General features: G+C 36.4%; 1 protein-coding gene across 1 annotated transcript in view; it reads right to left on the bottom strand.

Moving 5' to 3' along the window:
• LOC104222618 (horcolin-like) overlaps nt 1-12231 on the bottom strand; it is a 47252-nt gene that overhangs the window by 20120 nt on the left and 14901 nt on the right. The window contains exons 3-4 of the mRNA XM_070167312.1: nt 1362-1580; nt 560-859 (exon numbers count right to left, since the gene is read on the bottom strand). Coding sequence (XP_070023413.1) covers nt 560-859; nt 1362-1580 — 519 coding nt within the window. The remainder of the gene's footprint in view (nt 1-559; nt 860-1361; nt 1581-12231) is intronic.

Genomic DNA, 12231 nt, shown 5'->3' with positions numbered 1-12231 from the left:
CTTTCCTCGGAAGGAAATTAAATTTAATACGGGAAAAGGCCTAAAAATACCACTCAACTTTCAGAAAAGGCCTATACATGTCATCCGTTACAAAAATGTTCATTCCATGCCACTGCCGTTACACATATGGCTCCCCTATGCCATTATTGACTAACGGCTCAATTTTTATTTTGCCCGTCCATGCCACTGCCGTTAGTCAATAATGGCATGGATAGGCCAAATGTGTAACGGCAGTGGCATGAAATGAGCATTTTTTTAACGGATGGCATGACTAGACCATTTTCTGGAAGTTGAATGGCATTTTTAGGCTTTTTCCGAGTTTAATATAAAGTCACAATTAATCAGAATGAAATAAAATAAACAAACAAGAAACAAATTTGTCCAAGTCATGATATTAAGAGAAAAAGTAATATGGACGTCATGGATTTCAATATCTTCAATCATAGGTTTGTTTGCTGAAGTATAAAGTGAAGAAAGTGAAGTATAGGTTTGTTTGCTGAAGTATAAAGTGAAGAAAGTGAAGTAGAGGTGATTAAGAAAAGGAGGAATAATAACATACGTCACGGATTTCAATGTCTTCAATCATATGTTCGTTTGCTGAAGTGGGAGGATCAAGTTTCTTCAAATAAACACCAATAGCATCAAGGTACGCTCCACAACGCCCGTGAAATCCCACAATAGCTACACCTTCTTTCATCACAAGTGAAAATGGGGTTCCACCATCCTCACACCCAAATGGTCCATAATTCTTTGCATTTGTTATAAAACATAGAGATTTTATAACCTTATGGCCACAAAAAAGTCCAATTGTCCCCTTGATGTCTGTTAAATATTCCAAAGGAGTTGCTTCTATAACAACCTAAGAATATTACAAATCACATATCGGTTAAATAAGTAGCAGAGCTTGGGAACTTTGACAAGAATTCATAAAAGTGCAAGAATGTCATATTAGGATTCGAAATCTGTGACCTAAAGCAAATTTGGACACTTAGTTGTATCCTCTCAATGCAAAGGAAGAGGCAAACTTAAATATGAAGTAACTAGTGCATTCATATCTTTGACTTGAAAGATGTTTATATAACTATAGATTTTACATTGTGTACACTGAAATTGAAATGCAAAATGTTGCCACACTATCATATTAAGTTGACCTATAACGTGATTTTTCATATCATGAGCATGATAAGGTAACTTGAAGGTTGTAAGATAAAAGAATAATCTGCTATTACTGGTTTAATTCTCTTAATAAATATTTTTTTACATAATTTAAGCTCATTGCTATGACATGACTCAAATTTAATTTGAGAAGAACATGATAATCATGAGAAATAAATATGTCGACCACAATATTTTGGACTTACCTTGTCTCTTCGACCTCCATCACCTCCAAACTTTGTTGACTCCATGGTAGTGCCTTGTTCAGTAACTGTTCTGAAGATGATGGAGTCTATACAATTTTCATGAGCAATCAATATTTCTTTAATGGGACTTTTCAGCATGTAATTCCATTGTGATCCACCAGTGCCTCCCCGTGGCTCCACCAATATTGAATCTGCTTGATCGTAACTCACTTGATTTCCCTACTCGTACATAATAAATCAATGGTTCCATTATCAAATTTTATCCCTATATTGGTAGTATTATTTTGCAGTGGGAAAAAAACGAATATTTAGACTGTCATGTGAAAGAAAAGAAGGCAAGTTACCATTGTTGGCGATATACTCTGATTTTTTGTTATTTTCCCTTTCTCTTAATATTTCTTATGATCATCTGATACAGTCATCCTTTTTCTTTTTTAAGTTATTCATTCTTCTATATAAGGAGTTAGAAGATAATAAGGGATCTGTGCTTATGTGTAAGTATGAGGTTAATAAAGGAAGTAGAGGTGATTAAGCAAAGAAGGAAATAATCACAACATAATTTATCCGCCTTTGCACGGTCTCAACAAATTACCGAATGATCATTTTATAAATTAGTCCATAATTAAAAGAAAAAATGCATAAGTACCCCCTGACTTATACCCGGATTTTCAATTACACACTTTTTCTTTGCAGGAATCTTATTACCCCCTAAATTTATTTTAAATGGAATTATTTGCACCCTAAACGCCGACGTGACGAAGTGTGTGTATTTCACTCTCCCAATGGAGAGTGAGAAGCAAGAAAAAACAATTTTCAGATCATTTTTTACCATTTTTTCTTACTTTTTTTTCCTTTTCCTTTTCCTTTTTCTTTGTCTTTTTTATTTTACTTTTTTTTCGTTTCTTCTCTAATTCCGGCGGATACTCATTCACCGGCAACTTTGTCTAACCGTTTTTCTTCCAATTTTTCATTTCACGCACAAATTAAACTCTCAAAAAGATCTATTCATTAGCATTTACACTCAGATTTGTGGAAAAATTCATCATCGGAAAACCTTCCCACGCCGGAAAAAAATGATATATTTAAATTTTAACTGGAAAAAATTTTCTCAGCTTATATTCGTTTTTATTTCTTTTACTATTCCTCCCACACATAAATTACACTTTCAAGAAAAAATTTTATATATAAAACAAAACACACTTAGATCGGGATAAAAATCTTCCGCCGGAAAAAAATGGTATTTGTGAAATTCCGACGACCACCATTTTATGCCGTCGGTGACCGAAACAAAAATAAAAAGAATGAAATAACCAAAAAAATGAGAATAATAAGAAATAAGAAAAAAGGATAAAAAAGAAGAAAGAATAAAAAAAAGTACTAAAAATACATTTGGGGGCGCGTGTAGCTCACCACTTGCCAAGAGTTTGGTTGTCTAGTTTTAGGGTGCAAATAATTACATTTAAAATAAGTTTAGGGATGTAATAGGATTCCCCCAAAGAAAAAGTGTAGTTGGGAATCCGGGTATAGGTCAGGGGGCACTTATGCATTTTTCCTAAATAAAAGGGAGAAATATGACAAATACTTAAACAAATTTTTCATCTATAAAAATTATATCTGTCTATTAATAGAACTTACAAATATCATAAAACAATAATGATCTTCCTCTTGGAATATGTTACAACTTTTTATCTTATTAAATTTAGCATTTAATTATGTCGCGTCTCTCCGTTTTCATCTGTATATTTCCTTATTGCCCACTGAACACTAAGATTCAAAGGTTAGAGGATCAATTTAGGGAGAGGAAAAGAGGCATAACCTCAAAAATTAACACATTAGAACCAAAAAGAAATATGATAAAGGATCATTGACACGTGGCATCTAATCATATGACAGGTTGTTTAAAATTATTGCATAATGTGCGAAAAATATATAGATGTCCTGTTACTTTGCTTGATGGAAGCAATGTTGTAGCCACCAACGAGGGTTTAACGAAACTTGTATGAAATTTGGTTTTGAAAAATATTCTTTATGTGTCCGGCTTTACATACAATTTGATATCTATGTTGCAATTGATGGATCACTCATTTTCCTACGCATTAAACTTTTATGTGTTATACATTGTATCACCTCGATGTTGATTGGAGTGTGTGAACGAAGAGATGGACTCTACTATTTTTAGAACAAGTCAGGGTGTGTGCTCTGAAAATAGGTGGTGTTGACTCGTTGGATCTTTGGTACAAGCATATGGGACATCCTTTTCTACAAGAGACTAAATTTACTTTTGTTGCAGCTTTTCAGAAAAAATTTAGCATTATGAGTAAGAGTTGTGATGTGTGTCCTCGGGCAAAACAAAAGAGAGAAAAATTTCCTTTGAGTAGTTTTATAGTTTCTAGCGTTTCCAATAAGAGGTTGTGAGTTCGAGTCACCCTAAAAGAAACGTGGGAGTTCTTGGAGGTAGGGATGCCGATGGTCTATCGGAAATAGCCTCTCTATCTCAGGATAGGGGTAAGGTCTACGTACACACTATCCTCCCCAGGTCCCACTTGTGAAATTATACTGAGTTGTTATTGTTGTTGTTGTTGATTTATGGGGACTTTACCGAACAACTTTGTCAAGTAGCCAAATTGTGACGAAATGGTTTGCTATGATAGAGAGACAATTCAATAAGAGAGTTAAAATTTCAAGACCGATAATGGAATAGAGCTTACTCGTATGAAAAAAATATTTTCTGGAGTGCGGAGTTATTATCAAACTTCATGTACAAGAAATCCTCATTAGAATGGAAGAGTGAAAAGAAAACATCATCACATATTGAATGTAGCACGGGCCTTGCATTTTAAAGGTGATTTACCTATAGAGTTTTAGGGGAATGTATTTGACGTCATGTCATTTGATTAATCGAACATCGTTCTTAACTTTGGATGGAAAAATCCCTTACGAGCACAGTGTACGCCCAATCCATTTGTCTGGTTATGTTACTAATATGATCCAAATATTGACTCTATTTTGGCCTTTATCTATTTCACAACATCATATCAGGTATGCCCTATCCCTTAGCATACTATGTAAACTGCGATAAATTTTCTGCACAACAAAGAAATTTTCTTGCAGCGATTACTACGGCGTATCAACTGATATGGTGTCCATCTCAATGATTTGGTAGTCAATTTTGTTGACTTGATTTAGTTTGGTAGTCAATCTTGTTGAAGTTATATGATTTGGTAGCCAATTTTATTGACTTGGTTTGGTTTGGTAAACAACCTTGTTGAAATTGTGAAAAGGGTGTGCAAATTGTCAAATATTGTAGGCTTTAGAGAGTGAGGTTTTGGCTATAAAAGGAGAGCTTTAACACTCATTTCAACACACCAACAAAGAGAGAAAAAAGAGAGCAAGGTATTCCATAAACTATAAGAAAATAGTTTGTGAAGAAAAATAGAGTGTGAGAGATATTGTAATGGGGTGGAAAAAGCAAAAGAGTGTTTATATCTTTTGAAGGTGTAGTGGTGTTAGGAGTATTTTTACTCGTTACTATACAGTGTAAAATTTCTCTCTATAGTAATTTCAGTTGTTCTTCTTGGCCGTGATTTTTTCCCTTATTCAGAAGGGTTTCCACGTAAAATCTTGGTGTTATTATTGCTTCATTTCTATTCTTGCTGATTTAACCATAACTTAGTGTTCTGCGTTTATCACTAATACCGTGAATACTATTTTTACGGGGTTTATTACCAACAAGTGGTATCAGAGCCAAGGTTCTATCTGAGTATGCTCTGTGGTTGCAGCCCAGTCTGAACTTCCACATAAGAAAAGAATTACTTTGGTCTCATAATAAATAGTATTTGTATTTGTGATAAACGATGAAAGCCAACACTAGTAGAATGGTTACTTTGAATGACACAAACTATGCCATTTGGAAGGGCAAAATGGAAGATTTGTTCTTTGTCAAGAATTTTCATCAACCTGTATTCGCCACTGTAAATCCTGATAATAAATAAGATGAAGAGTGGAATCTGTTACACAGGCAGGTTTGCGGCTTTATTAGACAGTGGGTTGACGATAATGTTTTGAACCATATTTCTGGGGAGACACATGCTCGAACCCGATGGGAGCACCTTGAAAGTTTGTATGCTCGAAAAACTGGAAACAACAAGATATTTCTGATAAAGCAGATGTTGGGTTTAAATTACCATGATGGTTTCGCGATGACAGATCATCTGAATAATTTTCAGAGGATCATGAACCAGTTATCTGCTATGGGTATTAAATTTGATGAAGAAATTCAAGGCCTGTTTTTACTTGGTTCCCTACCAGATTCTTGGAAAATTCTTAGAACTTCATTATCAAATTCTTCTCCAGATGGTGTGATATCTATGGATCTTGCCAAGAGCAGCCTTCTAAATGAAGAGATGGGAAGAAAATCTCAGGGTTCCTCCTCATCAGATGTCTTAGTGACTGACTCTAGGGGGAGAAGCAAGAATCGGGGTTCTCAAAATAGAGAACATAATAGAAGCAAATCCAGAAGCAGACTTAAAAATATTGAGTGATATCATTACGGGAAGAAAGGGCACACAAAGAAGTTTTGCCGGATTTTGAAAAAGGAGAATAAAGACAAGGAAGAAAAGAAAGAAGATGGCAATCATGTGGCTACCGTCACTACAGAAGATCTTGTTACTGTTCTTGATGCGGATCTTATAAATATTGCTTGTGATGAGTCAAGCTGGGTTGTGGACAATGGTGCCGCATCTCATGTGACATCAAGGAAGGAATTTTTCTCATCCTATACTCAGGGTGACTTTGGAACTTTGAGTTTGGGTAATGAGACTGTATCTAGGGTGGCTGGTATTGGAACGATTTGTTTGGAAACTAGTATTGGAACTAAACTAGTTTTAAACAATGTAAAGCATGCACCTGATGTTCGTTTGCACTTGATCTCTGTTGGTGTTTTGGATGATGAGGGATATGTCAGTACCAATGGTGCTGGAAAGTGGAAGCTCACTAAGGGCTCCATGATTGTGGCTCGTGGGGAAAAGCGTTGTGGTCAATACTAAACTACGGCCTCTACCTGTGTTGATATGGTGAATGTCGTTGAGAGCCATAACTCTTCAACGTTATGGCATAAGAGGCTTATCCACATTAGTGAGAAAGGACTAAATGTTATGTCCAAGAAGAAATTGTTGTCAAATTTTGAAAGTGCAAAATTAGAAAAATGTGAGCATTGCTTGGTTGGAAAACAAAAAAGAGTTTCTTTCCAGTCGCATCCTCCTTCAAGAAAGACAGAGTTGCTTGAGTTAGAGCATTCAGATTTATGTGGTCCAATGAAGACAAGAACTTTGGGTGGTGCACTTTATTTTGCTACATTTATTGATGATTGTTCAAGGAAACTTTGGGTCTACATCTTGAAGACTAAAGACCAAGTGTTGGGTGTCTTTAAGCAGTTTCAGGCTTCAGTTGAAAGAGAAACTGGAAAGAAGCTGAAGTGTATTCGTACTGATAACAGCGGTGAATATTGTGGACCGTTTAACGAATACTGCAAGCAACAGGGTATCAGACACCAGAAGACTCCTCCTAAGACTCCTCAGCTTAATGGTTTAGCAGAAAGGATAAACAGGACCTTGATGGAAAGAGTCAGATGTTTGCTTTCTGAAGCAAAGTTGCCGAATTCCTTTTGGGGTGAGGCTTTGTTGACCGCTGCACATGTTATTAATCTATACCTTACGGTTAATTTGCAAAGTGATGTTCCAAACAAATTTTGGTATGGCAAGGATGTTTCCTATGACTACTTGAAAGTGTTTGGTTGCAAAGTTTTTGTACATGTGCCTAAAGATGAGAGGTCAAAATTAACTGCCAAGACAAGGTAGTGCATCTTCATTGGTTATGCCTTGATGAGTTTAGTTACAGGCTATATGATCCAATTGAGAAGAAGGTCATGAGAAGCCGTGATGTTATCTTTGTGAAGGATCAAACCATTGAAGATATTAACAAAGCGGAGAAGCTAAAATCTCCAAGTTCTAAAGGTTAAATTAATCTTGATGAAGTTCCTCATACAAATGCGGATAGCGTTGGTGGGCTCAATGACGATGGTGATGCCCAGAACTATATTCCAAGTCAACATATTGATGGTGATGGTGATAAAAATGCTAATGTTGATGAGGTAGATGCTCATACTCACGAAGCTGTGGATGAGTTAGATATTCCACTCAGGAGGTCTTCTATACCTCGTACTCCTTCCTTCCGTTATTTACCCAATGAGTATATATTACTCACTGATGAGGGAGAACCCGAATCTTATGTAGAGGCCATAGAAGATGAGCACAAGGATCAATGGATTGAAGCCATGCAAGATGAGATGAAATCTCTGCATGAGAACCATACTTATGAGTTGGTGAAATTGCCTAAGGGCATGAGAGCTTTGAAGAACAAGTGGGTGTTCAAAGTTAAAGCTGAAGAACATAGTTTGAAGCCCAAATACAAATCTAGATTGGTTGTCAAGGGATTTGGTCATAGGAAAGGTATTGAATTTGACGAAATATTTTCTCCTATCGTGAAAATGTCCTCCATTCGGATAGTTCTTGGTTTGACTGCCAGTCTTGATTTGGAGATTGAGCGGATGGATGTGAAGGCTGCTTTTCTTCACAGTGACTTAGAATATGAGATTTATATGGAACACCCTGGAGGCTTCAAGGCAAAAGGTAAAGAAAATCTTGTATGCAAACTTAAGAAGAGTCTATATAAATTGAAGCAAGCTCCCATACGGTGGTACAAGAAGTATGAGTCTGTTATGGAGGAGTAAGGCTACAAGAAGACTTCTTCAGATTATTGTGTGTTTGTACAAAGATTTTCTGATGACGATTTTATCATCCTCTTGCTATATGTGGATGATATGTTGATTGCGGGCAGGAACACTTCCAAGATTGACAAGTTGAAGAAACAATTGAATAAGTCTTTTGCAATGAAAGACTTGGGTCATGCTAAGCAGATTTTAGGCATGAGAATTACTCGTTCGAGAAACGAAAGGAAGCTTTACTTGTCACAGGAGAATAGAATGTGTACTGGAGCGCTTCAATATGAAAAGTGCTAAGTTGGTTCGCACACCCCTTCCTGGTCATCTGAAGTTGAGCAAGAAGATGTGTCTAACAACAACGGGGAAAAAAAGAGAATGACCAAGATTCCTTATTCCTCTGCCGTCGGAAGTTTGATGTATGCAATGGCATGCACTCGACCAGATATTGCTCATACAGTCGGTGTTGTTAGCAGATTTCTCGAAAATCCAGGAAAAGAGCATTGGGAAGCTGTAAAGTATATACTCAAGTATCTAAGAGGAAGCTCACATGAATGCTTATGTTTTGGTGGATCAAATCCAATTTTGAAGGGCTATACAGATTCTCATATAGTAGGTGACCTTGATAACAGAAAATCCACAACTGGATATTTGTTTACTTTTTCAGGGGGAGCTAAATCATAGCAGTCGAAGTTGCAGAAGTGTGTCACACTATTTACAATTGAAGTGGAGTATATTACGGCTACTGAAGCTGGCAAAGAGATGATATGGCTTAAGAGATTTCTTCAAGAACTTAGATTGCGACAGATGGAGTATGTTGTCTATTGCGACAGTCAGAGTGCAATAGACCTGAGCAAAAACTCCAAGTACCATGCAAGAACAAAATAAATTGATGTCAAATATCATTGGATTCGTGAGCAAGTGGAGAATGAATCACTTCAAGTCAAAAAGATTTGCATGAGTGAAAATCATACAGATATGTTGACCAAGGTGGTACCAAGAGACAAGTTCGAGCTATGCAAAGAACTCGTCGGCATGCACTCAAACTAGAAAATAGTGCTTCCTCCTTTAGATGAATGAGAATGGAGGGGTAGATTGATATGGTGTCCATCTCATTCAAATGATTTGGTAGCCAATTTTGTTGATTTGATTTGGTTTGGTAGCCAACCTTGTTGAATTTGTATGATTTGGTAGCCAATTTTATTGACTTGGTTTGGTTTGGTAGCCCACCTTGTTGAAATTGTGAAAAGGGTGTGCAAATTGTCAAATATTGTAGGCTTTAGAGAGTGAGGTTTTGGCTATAAAAGGAGAGCTTTAACTCTCATTTTAACACACCAACAAAGAGAGAAAAGAGAGAGCAAGGTATTCCATAAACTATAAGAAAATAGTTTGTGAAAAAAATAGAGTATGAGAGATATTGTAGTGGGGTGGAAAAAGCAAAAGAGTGTTTATATCTTTTGAAGGTGTAGTGGTCTTAGGAGTATTTTTACTCGTTACTACACAGTGTAAAATTCCTCTCTATAGTGATTTCAGTTGCTCTTCTTGGCCGTGGTTTTTTCCCTTATTCAGAAGGGTTTCTACGTAAAATCTTGGTGTCATTATTGCTTTATTTCTATTCTTGCTGATTTAACCATAACTTAGTGTTCTGCGTTTATCACTAATACTGTGAATACTATTTTTACGGGGTTTATTCCCAACATGAACTAGGGACTTCCTCCAAAACCATGAAATATGAAAAGTAGAGAGGCAATGAAGAAAGAAATACAAGCATTGGTGAATAATGGGACATGGGCGATAGAAGATTTTCCTCCTAATAAAAAAAACTCTGAATTGTAGGTAGGTTTACCAGATAAATTACAACTCAGATAGAACGGTTGGATAAAATAAAGCTCATCTAGTAATATTTTGGAATCGTCAGGTATAAAGGATTGACTATACTAAAACATTTGCTGCGGTGGCAAAGATGGTGATTGTTCGAGCATTCTTGGCAATTGCAGTGGTGAAAAATTAGGAGCGGCACATGCATATTACCTTCCTGCACGGGAATCTTCAGGAGGATATATACATGAAACTACTTACTGGGTTTTGTTGAATATGTCTTCATCCCACATCGGTGACAGACTTGCATTTGGGGGAGAATTGCTCCCTATAAAAGAAGGCCTAATTTTTATGATTTAAAATACACCACTCATTTGTCTTCTTATCCTTTTAAGGCATTTGCATTTTATCTTTTTAGTATTATTTCACTTGTATTTTGGAGTGGAATAAAATATTGGTTGTGTCCGAGGAAGTAGGCGAAATTGGCCGAACATCGTAAATTCTGGTGTTCCTTTTATTGTTGTTTTATTGTCTTATTTATTATTTCGTGGCTGCCATAATTTTTGGTATAGTAGTTGTGACTCATTCACACTATATACATTTGGCTTCCGCAACAGTTGGTATCAGAGCCAAGGTACTGTCTAAGTATACTCTGTGGTTGTAACATAGTATGATCTTCCATATCAGAAAAGATTTATCTTGGTAATTAAGTCAACGTTCTGTCTGAGTATGCTCTGTGGTTGCAGCTTAGTCTGATCTTCCACACCAGAAAGGAAATAATATTGATTTGTATCGTCATATATTAAATAATATTTATTTCAAATATGGGAGACAATAAACAAGAAGAATCTACATCAAATGTTAATAATACGTCATCATTGGCATCTTCGCTTATGACAAGAATTGTGTCAAACGTGAAATTTGCAGTAGAAATTTTTGACGGGTCGGGACCGTTTGGGATGTGGCAAGGTGAGGTTCTAGATGTCCTTTTTCAACAAGGGTTAGATCTTGCCATTGAAGAAAAAAGACCAAATGTTATTGGAGAAGAAGATTGGAGAATTATCAACTGTGTTGCTTGCGGTACCATTCAATCCTACCTTTCTAGAGAGCAGAAATATCCATACACAAAGAAAACTTCTGCAAGTAAATTATGTAAAGGACTGGAGGATAAATTTTTAAAGAAAAACAGTCAAAATAAATTGTATATGAAGAAGAGACTGTTTCGCTTCCCCTATGTTCCTGGTACCACGATGAATGAACATATCACCAGTTTCAATAAGTTGGTCACAGATTTGCAAAATATGGATGCAACTTTTGATGATGTTGACTTGGCCTTGATGTTGTTGGGGTCACTTCCTGATGAGTACGAGCACCTTCAAACTACTCTACTCCATGGGAATGACAAAATTTCTTTCAGAGAAGTTTGTTCGGCTTTGTATAACTATGAACAAAGAAAGGGAAAAAATAAAAGGGCGGAAAAGGAGAAACACTGGTTATGAGGGGTCGTCCTCAAAATCAAACGAGGACAAAGAAAGCAAGATCCAAGTCAAGATCTAGACCCTGCAAAGATAAATGTGCCTTTTGTCGAGAAAAGGGGCACTGGAAGAAAGGCTGTCCGAAGTTGAAGAATAAGGCCAAACATAAGAATGAAAAGACCATTATGGATTCAAATGTAACTGATCGTGATAATTAAGAATTCTCATTAGTTACAACAGATCCATCAACATTATCAGACATATGGTTGATGGACTCGGCTTGTAGCTATCATATGTGTCCCAATGGGACTAGGTCGTGGATTTTCAAGAAGGTGAATATGGAGTCGTCCACACAACGGATAACAACCCTCTTGTCTCATATAGCATTGATTCAATATGATGAAGGAACCATGATAGAATGATCAGTACATTAACATATGTTCGATATGTACCGGGTTTGAAGAAAAATATCATCTCTGTGGGAGCCTTAGAATCAAAAGGGTTCAAAATCATTGCAGAAAATAGAGTGATAAGAGTATGCTCCAGTGCACTAGTTGTAATGAAGGCCAATCGGAAGAACAATAACATGTACCGTTATCGCGGTAGTAAAGTTAATGGGATAATAACAGTAACATCCAGTGACGAAAAAGAGGCAGAAGCAACTAGGCTATGGCACATGCGCTTGGGACATGCTGGAGGAAAATCCTTGAAAACTTTATCAGAGCAAGGATTGTTAAAAGGAGTAAAGGCTTGCAACTTGGAGTTTTGTGAGCATTGATACTAAAGGTATTTTGGATTATGT

This window comes from Nicotiana sylvestris, chromosome 2 (genome assembly GCF_000393655.2).
Source record: "Nicotiana sylvestris chromosome 2, ASM39365v2, whole genome shotgun sequence".
In the NCBI taxonomy this organism is placed as follows: Eukaryota; Viridiplantae; Streptophyta; class Magnoliopsida; order Solanales; family Solanaceae; genus Nicotiana; species Nicotiana sylvestris.
Note: the sequence above shows the minus strand (reverse complement) of the source record. Positions and strands in the feature narration are given on the sequence as shown.